The following is a 25,836-nucleotide window of genomic DNA, read 5'->3' as shown; positions in this document are numbered from 1 at the left end:
CCTCTTCTGGTTGCTGGTCCTCGAACAGCTCCGGGATTGCTTGTGACTGCATTCTCGATACCTCGTGTCTTCGGGCTCGACGGTTTCTAATCGTCGACTTTGACGAGAACGCTGCACAGGCCTCACAGTCCCTGGATTCGTGTTCAGGGGACAAGCAGAGGTTGCACACTTCGTGTAGGTCCTTGTGTGGGAACTTAGCACCACACGTTGGACATTTTTTGAATGGAGTCCTTTCCATGGACCCCGGGCTGGACTACGTCGAGTTTCTCGTAGTCGTCGTCCTTCGAATCGCGTCGGTATGGAGTGAAGTCGCGTTCGATAACGATACCGTCGATTTGGAAAGGAATACGCGCCGGTTATAACCTTCTTTGTTGAAGTCGGTCCGGAGCGCTTCGATCCTCATCCGAACCCGATGGCGGAAAAAAACAATCTAAGGATGGAGCCGATGCCCATGCGCACTAACACCGAGAGGAGGAGTCACCTATGACGACAAAGACTTCTCCAGAAGAAAAACAAAGTGCAATCATCCGAGCCCAACACCAGATGGCGATCTATTCATAAATGTACCATCTGCAGCCCATATGCCTCGAACATAGGTGACAACAAAAACAATTAATGGTATGCTGCGGGTGGGTCGTAAGCCCATTGAATTTAAAATAATACTTGTCCCATCACATCGCATGCACTGTGTAGCCGATACCTAAAAACACCAATCTGAGCACCCTGCTGTGGATCCTCCCAGGTTTCTAAAGAAGATAAAAACCAGATGACTGGGTTTAGGCATCAGAACAGGAAAAGTTCAGTACCAGGGCCTCATCGGTAAAGAGTGACATGAGAAAGAGGTAATAATAGGTCTGCCTCTTGATGCAGACAACCAATGCAACCTAAACTATTCAGAACGGTTGCCACACGAATCCTCTTGGCGTTGAACGAAACAGTAAAGCAAGCACCTATAAGAAAAAAAACAAGAAGCATCCCTAACTCAGAAAAAAAGAACGCATGAGTCCTTTCGAACTGATGCTAGAAAGATGCCAGACTGCTCTAATGAAGACAATATCTATAGTAACTGTAGTGAAGGAGCAATCTAATAACTCGTGAATATATTTACCTTTAAGGGAAAAGAGATTGCAGTCTAAGGCTGTGGCCATATGTAAGCAGGAGCATCTGTGGCATGGGAGGGGTGATAATGTAACACTAAACTATATAGTTTGAGACGCACATGGTGATATATGTGATATATTCCATAGCTAGACAACACATTAGCATATTTTACCCTTGCCGCCGACAATGCATATTGACTCACGTCAAAAACAGGAAACTCTTGCAAATACAACACCCAAGACTGCTCTGTTTCTGCGCACAGAGAATTCCAGCTCATTAAAGGGCTCTCTGATTCCGAAACAAGCTTTGGGACCTTACAAATTGTGTAAGGGGCTATACCAATGAACTTGTACATAACAAAAGAAACAATTGCGGCCACTAGAACTTCAGGCACGCTATATAAAGGTTACTAAATGGAATGGTAGATTGTGTTGTAGGCATTAAAGTACTGAGGTGGATAGGCTTGTGGGCTAGGATCAAACAAGAGTTTTTAGGTGGTGGAGAGTCAAGTGAAATCAGTCCCGAGGCAAGCAGTCACAGGGCAAGCGATGCAATTTGAAAGCATTCACAGGGAAAGGGACTAAGGGAGGGGCAGGTGAAAACAGTCACAGGACAAGCAATGGAGGGCGGTCGGACGTGAGAAAGTATTCACAGTGCAAGCGTCTGAGGTAGGAGGAAGGTGAGAGCAGCAAAAGGAAGCAGTAACAATCAACATTGAGAAGGAAGTGCCCACAAGGGGAAAAAAAAGTACCTCAATGCAGTCATAAGCAGTGGAAGGACAACATGAAGACAAATGAATCAGTCCTTGGCCTATGCTCCTTCAACAGGACAACCACACATGAAGAGGAAGTGACATTTGCATGTGCTGGCCAATGAGGAGGAAGGAACTGAGTAATGAAGAGTCCAACCAATGGTAAGTAAAGGGTGGGCTAAAAGCCCCTTTTAGTAGTATTTAAAATTTTTTTTTTTTAAAAAGATCACTCTAGCGACAACGTATGCACGCAATAAAAATAAAGCATGTAAATCACAAAATAAAAACAAACATCACAAAATACACAGGACACGTCACGGAATAAAATATCAGGACAGACTTCCAATACAAAACAAAAAAGAGGACAGGCAACATTCTCACATAATATGGAGATCGGAATTTTACCCAATCTATTACTTAATTTAAAGCTTTTTATAGTTGTATTGCGGTCCCGAGAAAATTAGATACAGCAATACAAAACTGAATTGTTACTACGTGAATAGAACTGGGTTTGTATACCCATATCACCCATTATTTTAAACTTGCAAAAACAACTTGCAATGATGTCATATAAAAAAAAACTATTTTCTTTTTTTTTTTTAAAGAAGTGCATAAATTATGGTAAAGGGAATCACAAGGACATTTCACAATTCACAGGATCTCTAACTCTTAAAAAATGAAGAATTTCAACAGTCAGTCAATCTTCAAATCGGTTAACAGAACTAACAAATACCTACTCATGACCCAGTTCAAGTGTGGCTTCATGTCCAAAATAGACTGTCAGAATGTGTTTCAGCAGTTGGCTTAGTTAGTTCTACTTTTTACCTTTGGATGTTGCATCCTCCCTAAACTTGCCTGCTACAAGGTTAGCATCTCTGGCGGAAACCCAAGAGGGATCATCAAATGTTTGGGAAAACCTGGTTAAACAAGTTTTGTTTTTAGTAGTAGTTGTCCAGAGAATAAGATGGGCTCTAGTATGTCTAATTCCCTTTTCTGCTATCCCTTTCAAAATGAGCGCATGAGGACTCCTCCACGTCTATAAGCAGAGCAAATGGGACCTTTTGCTTTCTTGAAAAAAAAATCATTTTCAAGAATCTGTTATTGCGTGTGGTACATGTATACCCAAATACCTCCACGATAAGTGGCCATGGCAATGGTTATAGTCTTACAGACTGTCTTAGCTGATGAAATATGGACAGTACCTGGTCTCAGAAAAAGGAGTTAATCCCAGCATTTTTTTTTACAAATTTGCTAGACTGTCTTGATATGAGTTGGGCCCAACTTAATACCCAGTAAAAAAAAAACTAAATAGGGAAATAGTCAACTCTCTCAAGCTGATGGTTCATAAATAAACCGGTTTAAATTTAGGTATTGGACAACCGATTGTCATTAGTGCCCATCTGGCTAGGTTTATTACCATGACCAACAATTTCATAAAAAATACATATCTGGATACCAGGCAATGCAGGCCACTTTGTGTTTGAGACAGAAGAACTGCATTGTCAGAATTAAAAGTAACAACCCTTTCACTGGTCTGCATTTTACTGCAGTACTCCACCCCCTTTCACTGGTTTACATAAACCGTAAACAAAAATGGGACCCAAACAATCTTGATACACAATTTTTGCTTAAGTAAAATGAGTCCATATTTACTCAACCTGACCAACCAATCCCCTGGCATCCCAAACCTGACCGATATTGAAGTTGCTATTTCATTTAGCAGAAAGATCATTTTCTCAGTCAGACTCATTGAGCTCAAACCTAACAAATGATTCCATTAGTCCACCATATCAAAGGTGTATGTTGGATCCATAAGGATAAGTTACTTACATGTAATCCTAGTTCTCTTCCAGGGGTATCCTCATTAAAGTCATAAGCAACCCACCCACTTTCCCGGGCAAATGAGCCAAAATTGTCATCTCTTTGTGCCCTGACCTCCGGGTCTCCACAAAGAACAACTGACCTAGCTGTCACCCCTGAGGCATGATGGGAAGCTAGAGGTCATGGCTGCCTTAAAGGCACAGTGCCAGTTTTGTGATTCTCTGCATTTGCTTTCAGTTTCTATGCTATTGAAGTTACAATGCAGCCAATGGGCCAACTATGCCTGCTTTTCTCTTTGCACGACTACTTTTCCGCTGTTCATTAAAAGAAGTTCAAGTGCCTATTGGTTTCCTGGTTTATTTGTGTATGTGCAAAGACAAGGTTTCACAGCATCGCTTACCCTGTGGTGTCTGTAAGGCTGCATGGTTTGTTTTTTAGAAAGATTTTTGAGAGATAAATATATATATATAGCGCTGTATATATATGTTTCTATATAATTTTTATATACTTTCTAGGGTCCCCTGCGCATAGGCGGGAATATTCAAGTGCTTATGACTGATGAGGATACATACCCCTGGAAGAGAACTAGGATTACAGGTAAGTAAGTAACTTATCCTTATTGTTCAGAGATACAATTAGGAAGGCGAAAAAAGATCATGCTCAAGCTTTGCTCTATGAGTTTAATGAGGCTTACGGTGATCAAGATACAATATTTTGGCAATTAGTTTCATGGTGCACAATCACTAATGTTCCTGAGTGTTCAGTGGAGGTCAGTGTGTCTGCCTCAAATGGACTGAACATTCTGGAAAGTTACATTGGGGTTGCTGCTAAAAATGCTCCTTATTTTGGAAATCATTAATGGATGTACCATACTTTCCCCTTTATGAGGTCGTATTGGCCGTCCAATCTAGCCCAAGGAACCTGATGGGGTTGCCATGGATCTTTACAAGAGAAACTGGAATTATCGACCTCTCTGATCACTGGGGCCTTGAATGCAGCTTGTGTTTTTCTAGACTTTTCAGATACATGGAGGACTTAAACCATAGTTGTAATATTCAAGAAAAGGGATAGGCAAGATCCGTCATGGGGCTATTTTACACTTAGATTTTATTGTAAAACTGCTGGCATGCATTCTGTCAGATGTGCATTATGTCTTTCGCAAAGTAAAGGCAGCGTCAAGCACCGCTTACATTTGTTTATGGTATCCTCGACATGTATCTTTTGTAATAAGGCAACTATGTATCTTGTATTTCTCTTCCAGGGGATCCTCATCAATAGTCATAAGCACTTGAATCGAGTAGCAAGCCCATCCCCTCTTCCTGCGGGCAAATGAGTACCATAAAAAAAACTGTAAAATTAAGAAACCGATTTGAATGACTTTAGCATTGAAATAAATTCCTCAAGGAGGCTTGGCCTACTGGAGTATTTGCTTTGGAATCAGAATCAAGACAATAGTGTCACATGAAAGTATGTACTGATTTTCAAGTGGCTGCTTTGCAAAACTCTGCCATCGGTACATTGTGTAGAAAAGCCACTGTAGCTGCCTTTTCCCTAGTGGAATGTGCTTTGGGAGAAGCCAGAAGGAGTTTATTTGCCAATTGATAAGCCAGCTTGATGCAAGACACTATACCTCTGGAGATGGAACGCTTGGAGGCTGGAAAACCTGTTCTGATGGCACCATAGTTTAGAAATTACCGATCAGACTTTCTAATGGTTTTGGACTTATCCAAGTAGAATTTAAAAACTCTTTTAAGATCAAGGGAATGGAGAGATCTTTCTGCTGGCGTAGATTGGAGAAAAAAAAAAAAAAAAGGAGGTAGCGAGATCGTTTGGTTGACATGGAAATCCGAAACCACCTTTAGAAGGAAGGAGGGGTGGGTCCTTAAAACTGCTCTGTTATGATGAAAAACCTGTGTACGGTTCTTTGAAACAGAGCGCCTGATTCTCGCTTACTCTACGAGCTGAAGTATTCATGACCAAAAAGGCAGCTTTCCATGTAAGATGCTGAAGGGTCGCCTTATGAATAGGTTCGAAAGAGGGGGCCCATCAGTTTGTAAAGAACCAGGTTCAACTCCCAAGGGGGAAAAGCAAGCCTGACAGGGTGGAACACTTTCTTTACACCCTGAAGGAAATCCTTAACCACCTGGAGCTGGAAGAAAGAAGGTTGATTTGGCGCCTTTCTGTAGGCCGTAATGGCAGCCAAGTGTACCTTAATGGAATTAGACTTTAGACCTGAATTCGCCAAATGTAGGAGATAAGGTAAAATTACCTCCTCTTGACCCCTAGAAGGCAGGAAACCATTACATATACACAACAAATATACTTTATTTCCCTTTAAAAGAATATGATTGTCTTGTGGAAGGCCTTTTGGATTCCCTCAAAATGTACATATAGTTCTGATAAGGATTTAGGTGGCCTTACTGGAGGATCTCAGGAGCCATGCTGCCAAGTTCAGCGAGGGAAGTTTGGGATGATGAAATCTCCAGTTCATGGAGGACAGAAGGTCCGGTCTGCACGGAAGCCTTCTGTGTGGACACTCCGAGAGATGTAGCAGGGCCCAGTACCACCACTGCTGTGACCAGTCTGGTGCTGTCAGAATCATTCTCATCCTGCACCGTGATTTTGGCTATTACCTTCGGGATGAGAGGAAGAGGCGGAAAAGCGTAAACAAAGGTTCCTGACCAGTCTATCAAAAGGGCAATCCTTATCGATCCTGGTCGGTAAAACCTTGACACGAAGGCGTGGCATTTTCTGTTTGACTCGTCCGCAAAGAGATCGACGCTTGGATGACCCCATTGTAGAAAAATGTCAGTCACCACTTCGTCGTTTAATACCCAGTCTTGCTGATCTTCGAAGTGACGACTCAGAGAATCTGCCTGTGAATTCTGTTTTCCTGGAAGATGGACCTAAATGATAGAGAGCTGTCTGACCAGGAGCCAATGCCAGATCACCTGAGCCTCCAAGGACAGAGAGCAAGAGTGAGTTTCCCCTTGCTTGTTTAGATAGTACACGGTGGTTGCGTTATCCATTTGTACTAATATCGACTTGGATTGTATTGATGGGTAGAAAGCCTTGAGGGCTAGATGTACTGCCCGTAGTTCCTACATGTTTATATGATACGATTGTTCTTTGCTCGACCACCTGCCCAGAGTCTGCAGAAGACCCATCTGTGCTCCCCAACCCTGAAGTGAAGAGTCTGATCTGGCATTGTTTCAGAGGAGGTTGGTGGAAAGGTACTCCCACCTAGAGATTTTTTCGATGAGTCCACCAGGGAATGGATGCTTTTAAGGACTGGGAGAGAAGAATCCAGTCTTCCCATCATGCCGATATCTGATCCCATTTCTCTTCCAAGTCCTCTTGTAGAGGCCTCATTCTCAGTCTGGAGTTGGGGACCAGAAGAATGCAGGAAACCATCGACCCCAGGAGTGATACAACTTGTCGAACTGAGGTCTGATGAACTTAAAGAAGTAGACTGCACTTCCGCTGGATTGATGACAGTCTCTCCTCCGAAGGAAACACTTTTCCTACGCTGGTGTCCAGAGTAGCCCCTAGGTAGTGAATTATTTCAGTGGGGTGATGGATTGAATTCTTGATATTTACAGGAAGGCCCAGGCATTGCAGTAAGTTTAGACATATTCGATAGTGGTTCTTCACCATTTGAGGAGATGAGATCTTCAGAAGCTGGTCGTCAAGATATGGATCAACGAACATATCTTGGCAATGTAAAACTGCGGCTACCACTGCCATGCATTTTGTAAATACTCAAGGTGCAGATTTCAGGCTAAACGGTAGGACTCTGTACTGAATGTTTTGCGCCTATCATGAAGCGTAGAAACGTCCTGTGCCATGGAACAATCGGGACATGGAAGTAAGCGTCCTGGAGGTCTATCAAGCACATCTAATCTCAGTTTATTAAATATGGATATATTTGATGGGAGTGCCAGCATACAAAACTTTTCTTTTTGCATTTGTTTAGGAAACGTAGATCCAGAATAGGCCTGAATCTCTCTTTTGACCCTTCTTTTGCACCAGGAAGTACCTGGAGTGTACCCCTTTTCCTCATTGAGATGGAGGAACCTTTTCTATGCCCAGTTTTAATAGGAGTGGATGCCTCCCGACGCAACAGCAGCAGTTGTTGAACTCTTGAATTCACTCGGGGGAAGCTCTTTGGAGGAGCATGAAAACGTAGTGCATAACCATTTTGTAGCATGTTAAGCACCCACTGATCGTTTGTTATTTTGCGCCACTCTTTTACATGTCCGGAGATACTTCCTCCCACTGGAGTGGGCAACAGCGACAGAGAAGGTGAACGTTCATTGTTTGCCGGTGGTCTTGGCAGTTGAAGAGGAATGTCGGGCGCTCCTCTACCTCTGGAAGGGTGACGTCCCTGATAGTGGTACTACTTTTGGGACCACTGAGGGGGTTGAACCCTCTGATGGAACACCCTACGATCGTACAGCCTGTACCGACGTCTGAACTGTGTCTTCTTTCTCTAAACAGGCAGCTTTGAGAGTGTCCATTTCAGACTTTATCCTGGGTATCTATTCAGTGTGGAAGCCGAACAAGGAATTTCCAGAAAAAGGAAAGTTCAGGATGCGTTGTTGGGCCTCCAGTTTCAAAGCTGTAAGACGCAACCAGGAGGATCTTCTTGCGCATACACCATGCGAATATGAGTGAGCAGCTATAGATGCTCCATTAGCTGCCGCACTGATCATTTGGTTGGCCATGAGAGCTCCCTCCTGGAGAATCTCCCCAAAGTCTTGACAGTCCTCTTCGGGTAGTTTTTCTTTGAAGCGTTCTAGAGTCCCACAACGCTCTAGCATAACGGCCAACAGAGCCGCCGCAAAGGATACCTTCAAAGATGCAGCTGCAACGCCGCAAGCTTTTCTCTCCCAAGAATCTTGGGCTCTGCTCTCCTTGTCCGGAGGAACCGTTGAATTAGAAGCCACTGCAGGGGTCTTCTTTGCAGCCGCAATAAACACTGAATCTGTAGGAGGATCGGACCTGAGCAACAGGGGATCTTGTTCTGCTGGTCTATATTACTTTAAGATCCTTGCTGGAGCCGTTTCTATTGTTGCTAGAGTAAGGAAAACGTCCATGACTAGTTGTAAAAAAACAGGAACTAATGGCAGCAAAGGCCTCGACACGGACCTCTGATGCAGAGTCTCAAATATAACAGATGTAGATGTCGGAGGTGCAGACATCTCTATGTTTAACTTTTGTGCTCCTCTAGATAGGACATCATGGAAGGTGTGGATGTCTTCAACAGGTGACACACTGGAGGGTGGACTGTCCGTAGAGTGGGAGAATAATCCCTCTTGGAGGATTGGGTCGCGGAGGACAACCAGGAAGATGATCTTTGTCTCCTATGACGTCCATGAGAAGCAGATTTACGTGGCAGAGACTTGGCCATCTGGCGACCCCTGGATGGTGTGGTGGGTGATCGGTCAACTGCCTTCACAAGCTGAGCTATGCAGAGGGCTTGAATAGTTCACAGGCTGTTGAACCTGTGCAGAAGGCTCTTTCTGCCAGTAATGAACTGGGAAAAGCCACCTGGGAGAGAGATGAACAGAGGGAGATATGTGGGCTTCCCCTCGGTGCGTAGGTGGAGCTGTGATCTGCGGTGTGGATTTCTGTACTCACCGTTCTGGAGACGGAGAAAATTAGCTTCTGGACGTCAATATGACTTGTGGAGATCCTCCAGTCGACACTGAAGGTTCCGAGAGGTCTTTTGATGTGGAATAGTGTCTCCTTGAGGTCGAATGTGACGACGTCCCCGTAGGACAGATAGGCAAGTTTATTTATAACAGCATATACACATAACTGGTCCGGGGAATTGGGTAGGAAAGGTAAATGCTACTTACCAGTATGCATCTGTTCTTGGCATGTAGAGCTGCAGAGTTACACACTGTGCATATTTATTTATTTATTTATTCAAAGTTTTATATAGCGCGAACAAGATCCTTACAGATATCAGAGCGCTTCACAGAGACAGGGGCAAGGGCAACAGGAATGAACAAAATAATGGGAGCAATATAGTGGTCAATAAACATAGAGTAACATAGATAACAATAATGTACAGAAACATATCAAAACCTATCAAAATACAGTCAGGTAAACAAGTCATATAAATCCAACAAAGAGTAGCATATATTGGTCGATAGGACGAGAGTAGCGTAGTAGTGCCCCTCTAGGTAGTAGGATAGTGCCAAAGGGCAGGGTGATCAGAGATACAGCGCGATGCAGAGACTCAGTTCCAGTCTCTGTAATGTTCAGGAGATCTTGGCCAGAAGGATTCTCTTCACCTCTTTCTTGAAGAGTGCCGTGGAGGAGATAAGCCTCGTTTCCGGAGGGAGCGCATTCCAGATCCTGGGTGCCATTCCTGAGAAGGAGCGCTTGTATGTTTTTTCTTTCCGGAATCTACTAGGTTTCAGAAGTAGATTTTTTGTACTACGATTGGATCTCGACCCTCCTGATATAGACAACTTTTGCGCGAGGTAGTTGGGTGCTTTGTGGTGCACTGCCGAGTGTGTCATTATTGCAATTTTTAGTTGAATTCTGGCTTCAAAAGGCAGCCATTTTAGAGATTTTAGGTCTGGTGAAATATGCGAATGTTTTCTCGAGCCAGTAATGAGTCTCGCAGCAGCGTTCAGGGAGGCTCTTAGGGGTGCTGTTGTGGATAGCGGGAGTCCGCTGAGGGCCACAATTCCGTAGTCTATGCGAGGGATGACTAGAGCTTGTACAGCAGTTTGGAAGTCTTTGGCAGGGAGGAAGGGTTTGAGTTTCCTCAGTGTGTTGATATGGAAATTAGCCCCTTTTGTGGCTATGCTAATGTGCTGTTGCATGTTGAGCTTGGCGTCAACTGTGATGCCTAGGGATTTCGCTGAGTCCACGATAGTAGGTTGGACATTGAGTGCTGTTAGGTTATTGAGCCACGTTTGGGTGGTGGAAGTTTTCGCCGGGGGTGAGGTGAGTAGGAACTCAGTTTTCAGCGCATTTAGTTTGAGGTGATTAACGGCCAGCCAGGATTGAGTGTTGCTAAGTGTGGAATTCAGTAGTTTGATATCTTCCGGGGATTGTAGCTTTAGGTAAAGTTGTGTGTCATCGGCGTACATATGGAATTGAACATTGGATGCTTGGAGCAAGGTGGCGAGTGGTTCCATGATGAGGTTGAACAGTGTGGGGGAGAGGCAGGATCCTTGTGGGACACCTAGGTCTGCAGGCACTGGTTTAGATAGCACATTGTCGATCTTGAACTTCTGCGACCGGTTATGAAGGAAAGAAGCAAACCATTTGAGAACAGTTCCCGAGAGACCCATTCTAGTGCTTAGCAGCTCTAATAAGTTCTCATGTTTGACCGTGTCAAAAGCTGACGATAGGTCAAGAAGGATGAGGAGACAGGAATCATTGCGGTCAAGGATTTGGAGGGCGTCATCAATTATGTGTGTCATAGCTGTTTCCGTGCTATGTTTCGCTCGGAAGCCTGATTGGTGAGTGTTGAGATAGATAGATCGCCACCTAGTGTTGGGCCCGGATGTTTGCAGGTTGTTGTTGTCCTGAAAAGTTCTTTGGACTTCTTTGGAGCCGATGCCCATGCGCAATGTGGTCCAAAGGAACCTTTTGGACCACATTGCGCATGGGCATCGACTCCATCCTCAGATTGTTTTTCGCCATTAGGGAAATGATGGAGCTTTGCAAGAAAAGGAAGGATGCCCATGTAAGCTGTATCTAATTAAGATAATACTGGAACAGACAAGGGTAGCCGGGGAAGCGGGTGGGCATGTGTAACTCTGCAGCTCTACATGCCAAGAACAGATGCATACTGGTAAGTAGCTTTTTCCATTCGGGGCACATGAGCTGCAGATTACACACTGTGCATTGATTGTATAGCAGTACCCACTGTTAGCGGCGACCACCCCTATCTGTTGCAGTAGTTTGAAATAATGTTTTGAGAACAGCCTGGCCCACATTAGCTTGTTGTATGGTTTGCACATCTACACAATAGTGTTTTGTGAATGTGTGCGGTGTAGACCATGTAGCTGCTCTGCAGATGTCATCTAGGGGAATATTCCCTAAAAATGCCATTGAAGCCCCTGTTTTCCTTGTAGAGTGGGCTTTAGGGGGAACAGATAAGGCAAATGCTACTTACCAGTATGTATCTGTTCTTGGCATGTAGGGCTGCTGACATTCATATCTTAGCATAGATCGCCGCCAAGTGTTGGGTCCGGATGTTTGCACCTTGCTGTCTTGGAAGAGTCTTCGAAGTATCACGAGATAGGCGACTCCTCCCCTGGACTACAGTGCGCATGGGCATCTTCTACATCTTCAGATTGTTTTTCGCCATTGTGGCAAAGATGGAGTATAGTAAAGTAGGAGATGACCATGTAAATGTATGTAAGGAAGATAACCATGCAGCTTTGACAGGCACCGGGGAGGAGGGTGGGCGATATGAATGTCAGCAGCCCTACATGCAAAGAACAGATGCATACTGGTAAGTAGCATTTGCCGTTCGAGGCATGTGGGCTGCTGAATTCATATCTTAGCATAGACTGTATAGCAGTTTCTCCTCTAGCAGTGGCCGCCTGTATCAGCTGCAGTGGTTTGAAATAGAGTTTTAAAGGACAGCCTGGCCTACAGCAGTTTGTTGTTTGGCTTGCACGTCAACACAGTAGTGTTTTGTGAAAGTGTGTATGGTAGACCATGTAGCTGCCCTACATATGTCTTCTAAGGGAATATTTCCTAGGAAAGCCATGGATGCCCCCATTTTACGCATTGAGTGTGCTTTAGGGGGAACTGTTAAAGTGCGTTTTGCTTTTTGATAACATATCAGAATGCATTTAACTATCCATCTGGCTATTCCTGCTTTGGAAATGGGATTGCCCTTATGTTGTGGTGAAAAAGCGACAAATAGTTGCTTTGTCTCCCTGAATGATTTTGTTCTGTCAAAGTAATATAAGAGAGCTCTTCAAACGTCTAGTGTGCGTAGGGCTCTTTCAGCTACAGATTGCGGGTTTTGAAAGAAAACTGGCAATTCTATGGACTGATTGATGTGGAAAGTGGATATAACTTTTTTCATAAATTTAGGGTTTGTACGCAGCACTACTTTATTGTGATTAATTTGCATGAAAGGTTCCTGAATGGTTAATGCTTGTAGCTCACTCACTCGCCTGAGGGAGGTGATAGCAATTAAAAATGCCACTTTCCATGTTAAGAATTGTAGTTCACATGAATGGAGTGGTTCGAAGGGAGGTCCCATGAGTCTGGTAAGTACTATGTTTAAGTTCCAGACTGGAGAAGGTGGATGCTTTGGAGGGATGATTATTTTAAGTCCTTCCATAAAAGCTTTGATAGGTGGGATTCTGAATAGGGATACGTGTTGTCTGTTTTGAAGATATGCTGCTATAGCAGCGAGGTGTAGCCTTATGGATGAGTATGCTAGGTTACATCTCTAAAGGTGTAGCAAGTAACAGATGAAATTTTGGATGGAGGCATCCAATGGATTGATTTGATTATTATTACAGTAAATAACAAATATTTTCCATTTAGCTGCGTAATATGCTCTGGTAGTGGGACGCCTTGCTTCTTTGATAATGTTCATACAATCTGGAGGCAAGTTAAGATATCCAAATTCTAAGACTTCAGGAGCCAGATCGCTAGGTTCAGCTGATTGGATCTGGGTGCCTGATTTCTCCATGGTTCTACGTTAGCAGTTGTGGCAGGAGTCACAGTCTTTGGTGAGGAACTACTGAGAGTTCTAGGAGCGGTGTGTACCATGGCTGTCTTGCCCATGTGGGAGCAACCAGGATCATTGTGAGTGACTGGTGCCTTAGCTTGCGTGCCACTAATGGAATCATTGGGGTTGGTGTAAAAGTGTACGCAAATCTGCCATATCAGTTCATCCATATCGCATTGCCTTGTGACAATGGGTGTGGGAACCTGGCGGCGAAGGACGGGTATTTTTAGTTTTCGTTGGTGGCAAACAGATCTATGTCTGGATGTCCCCACTCTTGGAAGAATGGTTGGAGAACTTGAGGATGAATCTCCCATTCGTGTACTTGCGGACTTAGTCTTCTTAGTAGGTCTGCTATCTGGTTGTCTATCCCTGGGAGGTGTTCTGCCAGGAGATAAATGTGTTGTGGAATTGCCCACTTCCATATGCTCTGTGCTAGGTGAGATAGTTGCAGAGAGTGGGTGCCCCCCTGTTTCTGGATGTAGTACATGGCTTGTCATGTTGTCCGTCCGGATCAACACAGTCTTGTTGCACAAGTATTTTTGAAAAGCTCTCATCGCTAGGAATATTGCCAGTAACTCTAAGTCGTTTATATGTAGAGTCTTTTGTTTGACTGTCCAGAGAACTTGGACTGTATATTGAAGGAGATGGGCTCCCCAACCTGTGAGCGATGCGTCCGCTGTTAATACTACCTGTGGAACCGGATCTTGGAACAGTCTCCCCTTGGAAAGGTTTTGTGGGTTCCACCACTGCAGAGAGCGGTGAATGCGACGGTCTACCAACACTAGGTCTTTTAGTTGTCATTGAGCTTGGTTCCACTGGCGCGCTAGGCATTCCTGTAATGGGCGCATCTGAAGCAGAGTATGAGGGACGATGAATACGCAGGAGGCCATCATGCCTATAAGTTGCATGAACACTCGTGCTGGTAGGGAGTGTTGTGGCTGAAATTTCTGGATGAGAGATTGTATTTTGGCTATCCTGGCTGGATTTGGATATGCCTTTGCTATGGAGGTGTCTATTGTTGCTCCCAGATATTGCTGTATGTGGGAGGGTTGCAGATGTGATTTTGGGTAATTTATTGAGAATCCTAGATTGTGTAGTAGCTGGATAGTCCGTGAGGTATGGCTGGCACACTGTACGTATGAATTGGCTTTTATGAGCCAATCGTCGAGGTAGGGGAACACATGGATGTGTAGCCTTCTGAGTTGTGCTGGCACTAAGGCTAGGCATTTTGTAAACACCCTTGGTGCTGAGGTTACCCTGAAGGGGAGGACTTTGAATTGATAGTGCTGACCTTCTATTGTGAACCGGAGGTATTTCCTGTGAGCTGGATGTATGGATATGTGAAAGTATGCATCCTTGAGGTCTAATGTTGCGAGGAAGTCACCTTGCTGGAGTAGTGAGAGTACCTGTTGTAGAGTGATCATATGGAAATGATCCGAGTAAATGTATTGGTCAAAGGTCTGAGGTACAATATTGGTCTGAGGGAGCCGTCTTTTTTGGGAATGAGGAAGAATAGAGAGTATAACCCAGTCCCTTGATGTTGAAATGAGACTGGCTCTATGGCACCTTTTTCTAGCATGGATTACACCTCCTGTTGTAACAGCGTGATGTGTTCTTTGAACATTGGACGGTGTTTGGGTGGAGTAGATTTGAGTTCCAGGCAGTAACCATACTGGATAATTTGTCTCACCCACCTGTCTGTAGTAATGACATTCCAGACTGGTAGGAATTGTGTTAATCTTGCTCCGACTGGTGTTAAGTGGTCTGGAGGGAGTGTGAGAAAGTCACTGTTTGGTGGCGGTGGAGGCTCGGGTGTTATTATTACCACGTCCTCTGCCCTGGTTATTGTTTCTTCTATAACCTCCTCTATTGGAGCCTTTATTAAAGGTGCCTTGTGTAGTACTTTTATATGATGAAGATGTTTGTGATGTGTTGCCTCTGCTTGAGCCTCGAAAGGAGGAGCGACGAAAAGAGCTCCTAGACTGTTGAAACTGAAGTGCACCCATGGGCTTAGCGGTGTCTGTCTTTTTTCATCTTTTCTAAGATGGTATCCACCGCAGGTCCAAATAAGAAATCCTGGTTAATAGGTTGATTGAGTAGGATATATTGCACTTCATTTTTAAACCCTGAAATGCGAAGCCAGGCATGCCGGCGTAGCAATACACTAGTGTTGATAAACCTAGCGGCTGTATCAGCTACATCAAGGGCGCATTTTATGGATGCGTAGTAATGAATTTCCCTTCTTGTATTAGGTCATTAGCTTTTGCCTTATAGGGTTCTGGTAGGTGTTGTAGTAATCCCTCCAGTTCGTCATTGTGTGCTCTGTCATAGCGTGCTATGAGAGCTTGTGTATTGGCAATTCTCCAGGTATTTGCAGCCTGAGAGGTCACTCTTTTCCCTGATGCTTCTAGTATTTTTTACTCCTTGTCAGGAAGGGGAGCATCACCTGTTTGTGAGTTAGCACTTTTCCTAGCGTTAGACACAACTAGGGAGTCTAGTGGTAGTTGAGACTTGATATAAGAGGGGTCTGTAGGGGCCGGTTTATATTTCTTTTCAATCCTTGGATTGAGTACACGCGCCCTGGCTGGGTCTTTAAAGTTGTCTAGTGCGTGCTTTAGTACCCCTTTTAGCACAGGGAGTACACGTACACTCTTTTCTGATGTTGGGAATGTGTTAAATAGGAAAAACCCTCCTCTATAGGGTCAGTGTGCATTTGTACATCATGATACTGAGCTGCTCTGTCCACTAGTTGGTTAAAAGCGACAGTGTCGTCAGTAGGAGATGGATTTGTGGGGTATGTAGTGGGTATGGGTTGTGTATAATCTGTGTCATTCGGGTCATTATGGTCACTCCATGTGTCATCTGGGTTCCCTGGATCGTCAGGTGGTATAAAATCATCCCGAGGATCTTCCCCCATGTCTTCTTCCTGATCAAAATCTACAAGTGAAAGAGAATATGGGACATAAGGCATGTTGAGAGTGAAAGGAGGTGTATAAGGTCTTGAGGGGGATGTGCCAAAGTCCTTTTTCCTTGGGAGGAACAGGAGAAGGGGCTTCAGTGTCCAGTCTTCTTTTGTTTTTATTGTAGACTATATGCCCTGTTTCATGGTCTAAATACAGTCTTTTTTGTGGATCTGGGTGAAAGAGTTCTTCCTCCTCGGTCCGTGGCGCCGAAGATTTTGCTTTTTTCGGCTGGACGGCTATTTTCGGTTCGCCGGCCTTTTGCGGGTCGGCGACCTTATTCTGTTGGACCACCTTTTTCGGCTCGACAGCTTTCTCCGGGTCGGCGACCTTTTCCGGGTCGGACCAGCCTCCTTCGGTTCGACGGCCTTTTCCGGCTCGACGGCCTTTTCCGGCTCGACCATTTTTTTCTGTTGGACCACCTTCGTCGGCGCGACGGCCTTCTTCGGCGCGACGGCCTTCTTCGGCTCGACGGCCTTCTTCGGCTCGACGGCCTTCTTCGGCTCGACGGCCTTCTTCGGCTCGACGGCCTTCTTCGGCTCGACGGCCTTCTTCGGCTCGACCACCTTTTTCTGTTGGACCGCCTTTTTCGGCTCGACGGCCATCTTTGGCTCGACGGCCTTTTTCGGTTCGACGGCCTTCTGCGGTTCGACGGCCTTCTGCGGTTCGACGGCCTTCTGCGGTTCGACGGCCTTCTGCGGTTCGACGGCCTTCTGCGGTTTGACTACCTTTTTCGGGTCAACGGCTTTTTTCGGGTCAACAGGCGGGGCCTCTGAAGAGGTGTTTCGGTCGCGGCTATGGCTTTTGCGCGATGCTTTGACTGGAGCCTTGTGTGGAGGTGGGGTAGGGGCTTTGGTACTCACGGTTTGCCCCGGTGTGATCTGGTCATCGGAGTCGGACTGGTCCTCTACGGTGACTATTTCGAGATCTTCCGAGCTCTCTGCCTCTGGGAGTTCATGTTAGTCTTCGAAAATGTTTTCCGGTTCTGGGGCCTGCCGCTGCATTTCTAGTAGAGCAGCTCTTCAGTTCCGGATAGTCTTTTTGGACTGGAACAGAGCACAAGCTGGACAGTTTTCTTCGTTGTGCTCCGGAGATAGGCACCCGTTGCATACTCTATGCTTGTCGCTGTGTGGAAATTTGGCTCCACACTGGCCATTTTTTTTTTAAACGGCGCCCTTTCCATCAGCAGAAGTTCCACGTGGTGTCGAAAAGGCCCAACCGCCCGCGTCGACGACCGGAGAGAAATGGAAGTGTTCTTGAGTTGAGGGATACCGAACGGAAACAATACCGTCGAACGTATAAAGTTTTAGCGGTCGAAAGTTGGAAAACTTCGGTCCCGAAGTTGGAGTTGTCGAAGTGCATCCGAAGCCAATGGCGGAAAAAAACTATCTGAAGATGGAGAAGATGCCCATGCGCAGTGTAGTCCAGGGGAGGAGTCACCTATCTCGTGATACTTCGAAGACTCTTCCAAGACAACAAGGTGCAAACATCCGGACCCAACACTAGGGGGCGATCTATGCTAGGATATAAATTGAGCAGCCCACATGCCTCGAACCGTACGCTTAGCTTTGTGGTAACAAATCTGTATGCATTTGACAATCCATCTAGCTATCCCAGATTTTGAAATGGGATTACCCTTGTGTGGTGGTGAGAAAGACTCAAAAAGTGGTTTGGTTTTACGAAAGGGTTGTGTTCTCTTGATGTAGTATAGCAATGCTCATTTGACATCTAGGGTGTGAAGAGCTCTTTCTGCTACTGTCTGTGGCTGCGAGAAGAAAACTGGCAGTTCCACAGATTGATTGAGGTGGAAGGGAGAAATGATTTTGAGCAGGAATTTTGGATTAGTACGTAGAACGACCTTATTATGATGCATTTGCAAGAAGGGTTCTTGAATGGTTAGTGCTTGTAGTTCACTAACTCTTCGCAGAGAAGTAATAGCTACTAGGAATGCAACCTTCCATGTTAAAAATTGTAGTTCACATTTATGTAAGGGTTCGAAGGGAGGTCCCATTAGCCGTGTGAGAACAATCTTTAAATTCCACACAGGTGAAGGTGGTACTCTGGGAGGAATTATTCTCTTAAGACCTTCCATAAAGGCTGTAGGAAGGTGGATATCTGACTATGGTTACCCCCAACTTTTTGCCTAGTGTTTTGCTGGTTTTTGACTTAGTTGGCCTGGGATCCTGCTATTCAGGACCCCAGGCTTCCTGCTCTCTCTGTAAAATGGACTCCATGTACCCTAGGTACATATCTAATTGGTACTGGGCCACCTTATCAGTCCCTGTACAGTATACCTTAGGTATCCAGGGCATAGGTGTACCCAGGGCCTACCAGGGGCTGAAGCATGTATTATGCCACCCCTGGCTGGCCATCTAAACAGACACAACTGGCTGCACGACAGCTGGGGCAAGGTGGTGTAATCACCCTTTGCTTTAGATATGGTTCCCTATATCTGTAGGAAGGTAGATCCCTGACTATGGTTGCCCCCAACTTTTTGCCTGGTGTTTTGCTGGTTTTCTGACTTAGTTGACCTGGGACCCTGCTATTCAGGGCCCCAGGCCTACTGCTCTCTCTGTAAAATGGATTCCATGTACCTTAGGTACATATCTAATTGGATACTGAGCCACCTTATCAGTCCCTGTACAGTGTACCTTAGGTACCCAGGGCATAGGTGTACCCAGGGCCTACCAGGGGCTGCAGCATGTATTATGCCACCCCTGGCTGGCCATCCAAATCTGACACCACTGGCTGCACGACAGCTGGGGCAAGGTGGTGTAATCACCCTTTGCTTTAGATATAGTATACCTATATCTAACCCTAAAATGGACACACAGATCTATCAGTCACTCCTATGGCAGGCCTTAACAATCCTGAAGGCAGAGTGCTTGGAATCGTGTGAGATGGTGCTCTGGCATGAGCTGAGCCTGTCTGCGGCTTTCGGGATCTATCCCTTAGCCGTTTCCATGATATCGCATACCATATACTCTTAAATGCATTATAGTCCTCGCGGTTATATGCCAACTCTGGTATCGCTTTATCAAAACATGTCGAGTAAGGTGTCATACGAATTGGAATACTAACCCCTCGCCAATTCTGGCGACGGGGTTAGCATTCCACCCTTCTAGAGGGACACGACATGTATGTAACCTGTAACCCCGGTTAAAGTCAAACAGAGCCTTAGCTCCACAAAATGGATGCTGCCACCGAGACACAAGTCTGCCCTCCTGCTGCTGGGAGTCCTCCCAGAGCAGGAGGCAAGGACAAAGGGTTTCCTGCCAGGGGCGGTGCCAGCACCGTCCCAGACAGGGTTTTGTGTATTCTAGGTAGGCAGGGCTTTAGAGGAAGGTGACTGCAAGTGGCACCCCGGTGCTCACTGTGCATAGGCCGGCTGAAACCAGTTCCAGGGGCACTCCAGCCCCTGGCCTGGGGAAAGCCCGCCAAAGGAGAGGGGTGTAACCACCCCCCTCTCCTAGTCCCACCCATAGGGCAGTACTTAGTCGCGTGCCAGCCCCTTTTTGCAGGATAAAGGTAGGAACTGGCCCCCTTCCAAATCAGATCATCTTTGGAATCAAGACACGACTTTCTACGAAAGGACATCAAGATTTCTTCTTCAAGATTCTCCCTTGTGACTAAGGAGTAGTCACCCTGCATCCGCAGGCACCATCTTAAGAACACTGCGGTCTGCTGCAAGTCCTTCCTCCGGAATCTGACTGCCCAGCTCGACGAGAACCGGCTTCCCTGGCACCTCTGACCTCTACCCACCTCTACAGCTAAGCTGAGAACCGTGGGTGCGACGAGACCTCGAGGGACCGGCCATCTTCAAGACTGCACGACTTCTTTCCAGCACGACCGCCGAGGGATCCTCTGGTGAGTGCTTTGGGGTCCGAGAAGCCCCGACCATGAGCAGCCCCAGCACCGAAGTTCAGCCTCCCAGCATCTCCACGATCTGCGTGGGGCCCTTCGGCTTTTTGCTGCTCACCGCGTTGTTTGGCTACTAGCCCGCTGGCTTGTGGCCTTCTTAACGACGCCCGACGACATCACTGTTGCTGGTCTGGTTGCTCCAGACTGGCCCTTGCTCCCTTCCAAGAGGAGGAGCACCCCGGACCCTCCTGGTCCACTCCAGATGCCATTTTAGGTCCACCGCGTGGGCTTGAATTTGCCAAGACTTGTTGCCCCAATCCTGGGTCCAGCGACGTCGAGAGCATCATCCATCGTGGGACAGCTCGTACCTCCATCCTGGTCGCCGACAACGCCTCCTGGTCCGTGAGACTACAGAGCCCAGCGTCGCCCACTCACCTAGTCGAGGTAACTACCATCCGGTGCCCTCCTGGTGCCACCTGACTACTGGCTAGTAGTCACGAACTTGGTCCCCTCTGCTTTCAGGTGTCATCTATCTTCGATCCAGGCTTGGATCACCCGAACAATCTTCACTGGTCGCCTGCCAGCAACTCCTTTCCTTCAGGCTCCTGGTTCGTCAACGGAGAATCCAGACGTCTTTTCAGACCTATGCAGCTGCAGCCCCTGGGCTAGGTAACTTCGGCATTTCGGTGCCTCAGCATAGCCTCGCTATCCAAGGGTCCAGATCCACTTTCGTTTTTGACCTACCTAGTCGGGTTCGCCCGAGAACACTAACTTTGTGAATACTAGCTTCCATAGGCTTTTTCCCGCCTTGCGCGTGAGAGTTCCCACTCTGCACGTGGCGCCCCTAGGCCTCCTGCTCCTAACCTGAGTGTTCAGTATTGTAGGCCTAGCGTTTCTAAAGCCTCTGAGAATCGTTACTTACCTGCTAGTAATTCGCATTCCACTTTTGTAGTATATGGTTTTTCGTGCCCCTCGGGCATTTGTGTAAATTGTGCGACTTGAAGTATTTTTATAAGAGTTTTGTTGTGTGCTTAGCTCCCTGTCTCATAAAGAGCCAGGGTAGTCTTGTTACAAATAAATACACTGTTTATTTTCATAACAACTTGTGTGGTGTCCTTTCACTGGGTGTTCAAGGGGTAATGTGATGGTAAAACAGCTGACTTAACACGCCCTCTAGAGTCTTAGCCTTAGACTGCTCGTATCCATGCTACTAGGATAGCTGGTCTATAAGGTTGACTTACAACCAATCATCAATAAGGGTTGTTTGGACTGATATATAGTGATCACTAGAATAGTGAGCACTGCACATCAGGCCAACTTCTCACAATATCTAAACCTAAAATGGACACATATATTCCTATCAGTCACTCCTATGGAAGGCCTTATCAATCCTGAAGGCAGAGTGCTTGGAATTATGTGAGATGGTGCTCTGGCATGAGCTGAGCCCGTTTGCAGCTTGCGGAACCAAGTCCTAATAGCTGTTCCATGATAACGCTATACCATATACTCTTAAGTGCATTATAATCCTCGCGGTTAAATGCTAACTCTGGTATAACATTATCAAAACATGTCGAGTAAGGTGTCATACGAATTGGAATACTACCCCCTCGCCAATTCTGGCGACGGGGGTAGCATTCCACCCTTCTAGAGGGACACGACATGTATGTAACTGTGAACCCCGGTTAAAGTTAACTCGAGCCTCAGCATCACAAAATGGATGCTGCCACCACAGACACAAGTTTGACCTCCTGCTGCTGTGAGTCCTTCCAGCGAGGGAGGCTCAGACAAAGGGTTTCCTGCCTTGGGAGGTGCTAGCACCACCCCAGACAGGATTTTGTGTATTAGGTAGGCCAGGGCTGAAAGGAAGGAGACATGCCTGGGCACACAAGGTGCCCTGTGCATACACCGGTTCCAACCAGTTGCTGGGTCACTCCAGCCCCAGCTCTGGCGGGAAACCGGACAAAGGATAGGGGGTGTAACCACCCCCCTTCCTGGTCCCACCCAGGGGAGGGACCTAGTCATAGTGCAGCCCCCTTTAGCGGAATAAAGGTAGGAGCTGGTCCCGTTCCCAGTTAGATTAATCTTGACAACTTCCACGAAGAAACTCTTGACCTTCGACCTCCTGAACATCAGAAGACTGAAGAATCTCCCCTATGGTCAGGGAGTGACCATCCTGCTTCGCAGGCACCATCAAGCTCCTGTGCGGTTTGCTGCAAGTCCTTCCTTCCTGGAACCAGACGACCCAGCTCAACGAGATCCGGACCTCCTGACCCCTCTGACCTCTACCCACATCCACAGCACAGCTGGGACCCGTGGGTGCGACGAGTAACGTGGAGACGGCCACCTTGAAGAAACCTGCACAGCGCTTCCAGCACGACCACCGAGGGATCCTCAAGTGAGTGCACCGGGGTCTGAGAAGCCCCACACCGACACAGCTCCTGCATCAAAGATCAGCCCCCCAGCCTCTACGAGATCTGCGTGGGGCCCTTTTGCCTGGTTGCTGCTTTTCCTGTTGTCTGGTCACTTGCCGGCTGGCTCGTGACCTCTGAGACGACGACCCGAAGATTTCAACACTGCTGGTCTGGTCCCCCAGACTGGCCCTTGCTTCCTTGTGAAAGAGAAGCACCCCGGACCCTCCTGGTCCGCACCAGACGCCATCTTTGTTCCACCGCGTGGCTTGCACTTGCCAAGGCCTGTTGACCAGATCGACGATCCAACACCGCCATCAGCAGCAGACTACGTGGGACAGCTCGTGCCTCCAGCCTGGTCGTGAAGAACAGCTCCTGGTCCGCGCAGCTACAGAGAGAAGCGACCATTCCTCCACCTGAACGCGGCGACAGCATCTGGTTCCCTCCTGGTTCCAGCACCGTCACTGGCTAGTGACCGAGACTCTGTCCCCTTCCCTTTCAGGACTTTTCCTTCCTAGTTCCATCCTTGGAACCACCAGACTCCTCCATCTGGCTGCCTGCCAGCAACTCTTTGTTTCAGGCATCACCGGGATCAACGCAGCGAACCCGACACTGTGGTCAGCCAGAACTGTTTGGATTTGTTTGTTCACGACGCCGTGATAGCCCCGGACGGAGCTATCGACATCAAGGAACTATTTTTACAGCATATTTTGATAAGTGAAGATAAGTACTGTATTGGGGATTTTTATGTCTCGGCCTGCGTAGGCTGCGCTTGCGCAGTCTCACTGCCAAGATTTTATGTTTCTAGAGTAGGGAGGTAAACGAGCCAGCTCTTCTCCATTGGCTGGCTTCCTAAACGGCGGCCAGCCTTTGGAGAAGAGCTCTGCCTGTCACTCTAAGCCCCGTCCGTTTCGGATTGAGGGGCGTGTTTTTTGCGGTCCTTTCTATCAGTGATGTCATCCGTCACTCAACAAAAAACACGCCCCACAGTCTGAAAGGGACGGGGCTTATCTGCAGCTGCTGCTACCATTTTTCTTGTTATTTTCACCCAATGCTTGTTGGTCTTGTCTTAACCCCTTCCATGCTGATGACGGCCCCCAGCCGTCATGCATTACAGTGCTCGTGTGCTGATGACGGCTGGGGGCCGTCATGACTGCACCCGCGCTGAAATCTTCAGCACAGGAGCAGAATCGGCCCAGCATGGAAGGAGTTAAGTATATAGAAATATTGGATATTTTTCTATACTGGTGTGGTGTCCATTTGTAGTGCTTACACTGTATTACTGTTAGTTGTGTGCAAAGGCTTTACACACTGCCTCCAAGATAGGCCTGACTGCTCTTGCCAAGCTACGAAGGGGGTGAGCAGGGGTTATTTTAGGAGTGTAACTCCCTTATCCTGACTAGGAAGATGGGTCCCTATTTGGACAAAGGTTGCAAACCCTTGCCAACTAGAGACCCCCATTTCTAACAGTTGAGTAATGTGTTTATATCTTTAAATTCAAGTTTTTAGTTCCCAGTTCATTAGTTTATGCTTTATTAATATTGGCTGGTTTTTGTATTGACATTCTTTCTTTTGTTTATAGAAATGTGAAGTGGTTTCATACTAAATTATTTATTTCTGCATGCTTTGAGTTTTTTGATTGCGTATTTTTACCCTCTGTAATAGCTTTTTTGCATTCTAATAAAAAAAGCGTTTCTAAACTTCAAAAATATCAAAAAAATCATGAAAACACACCAGATAGGAGAAAGCATATCTAAATAAAGTATTCAAGAAGTCAGTTGTATGAGTCAAACAAAAGGTTCACTCCAAAGTTTTAGTCAAGTTCATTATTACGTACCTTGTTCAGCTACGCTGAGTGTTGGCACTGCATTATCAGGTTGCTCTTCCCCATACTCCTCTTCCAACGGCTCAGCAAAGGCAGATGGTTTACCGCGTTTAGAGTAGATAAACTGAGAAGCTAAAAGAAAGCATAAGTTAACAATCAATAGAACATAACTGTTGCCGACAGATGATTTTTGGTCTGTGTTCTTAACTATACAAGGCAAGCATAAAGACAATCAAGAAAAATACTTTCCACTTACAAATGCAATAGTGGAAGGACATGAGTATAGTAGAAGTAAGCACATGCATAGTCCATGACCAGGTATTAGCCACACTCAAACAGTCAAAACCAGAATGACCACAGATTAGAGAGATTACGGGTTATAAAATTGTGAGCTCGATTTATTTATAAACATTTTAAAAAGTTTTATAAATAGGGTTGTTCTTACTGTCATATAATTGGAACGCCATTCATTAACGTAGGAAAGCAAAAACTATTGGCAAGAAAAGTCACGCTTAATGGCGCACAACATTACTAAAACAGAAACTACTAATTAACAGCAAAGAATCACTAAAATCTGGTAGAAAGTGAATACTTCAGGAAAAGCAGCTTTCAAATTCAGTACAGAAAAAATATTTTGGAGGAAGTGTATTCGTTCAGCATTGCTTTCCACAAACGTAGACTGGTCCATGCACCATGAAGCCTGTGAAAGACCATTTAGAAAAGCTTAAAATAATAGCTTATATACGATAAACTTTGACCGTTCTTCAGACTGCCACTCAATACTTATCCGTATGGGACTTTTATTAAAACTGTTCAATGAGGACTCATGGTAACTATGTTTTTTAAAAAATCATTAAAAACCTATGTTTTTATTGCGCGATCGATCATTGTATTGTATTGATATGGTTTTATCTTTGAATAAAAAGATATTTAAAAACAACTATGTTTTTAGGAGTTAGAAAGGGAGTCTCCTGTTAATCATAAAATATTGTCACCATCTTTAAAATAAACATTGAAATGTTGGTATGAGTGAACTGAGCCATTTTTTGGTATTTTTTTGCAAAAATGCACTTGACATTAGAAGTAGAAAAATGTAAAATGTTGCTGCGTAAAGATGGGTGCATGTTTTCAAAATGAGAAAAAAAAGACCTAAAACAAGAGGTGGGCAATAGTTTACAGAGAAGAGACGAGACAAATGAAGTGGGTTCACTCATTGTTTACGCTGTGTTGGGTGAATGATAACTAAATGAATCAATGGATGAAGAGGGCTGACCAAGAGCCCCTAGATGAATATTTAACCATTTATTTATAATTGTATACAAATAGGTATATATATCCACCAACTAGATTACTCACTTTTCCTGGACTAGCTGATC

The 25,836-nt window shown here is 45.8% G+C and overlaps 1 protein-coding gene across 2 annotated transcripts in view; it reads right to left on the bottom strand.

Annotated features, from left to right (window-relative positions):
- Positions 1–25,836, bottom strand: part of HBS1L (HBS1 like translational GTPase) — a 520,713-nt gene that overhangs the window by 402,343 nt on the left and 92,534 nt on the right. For both annotated transcript variants that reach the window (XM_078649243.1, XM_078649244.1), the window contains exon 3: positions 24,473–24,592. In XM_078649243.1, coding sequence (XP_078505369.1) covers positions 24,473–24,592 — 120 coding nt within the window. The remainder of the gene's footprint in view (positions 1–24,472; positions 24,593–25,836) is intronic.

The sequence above is a fragment of the Lissotriton helveticus genome, chromosome 6, assembly GCF_964261635.1.
Source record: "Lissotriton helveticus chromosome 6, aLisHel1.1, whole genome shotgun sequence".
NCBI lineage: Eukaryota > Metazoa > Chordata > Amphibia > Caudata > Salamandridae > Lissotriton > Lissotriton helveticus.
This window is presented reverse-complemented; position numbering and strand designations above follow the sequence as displayed.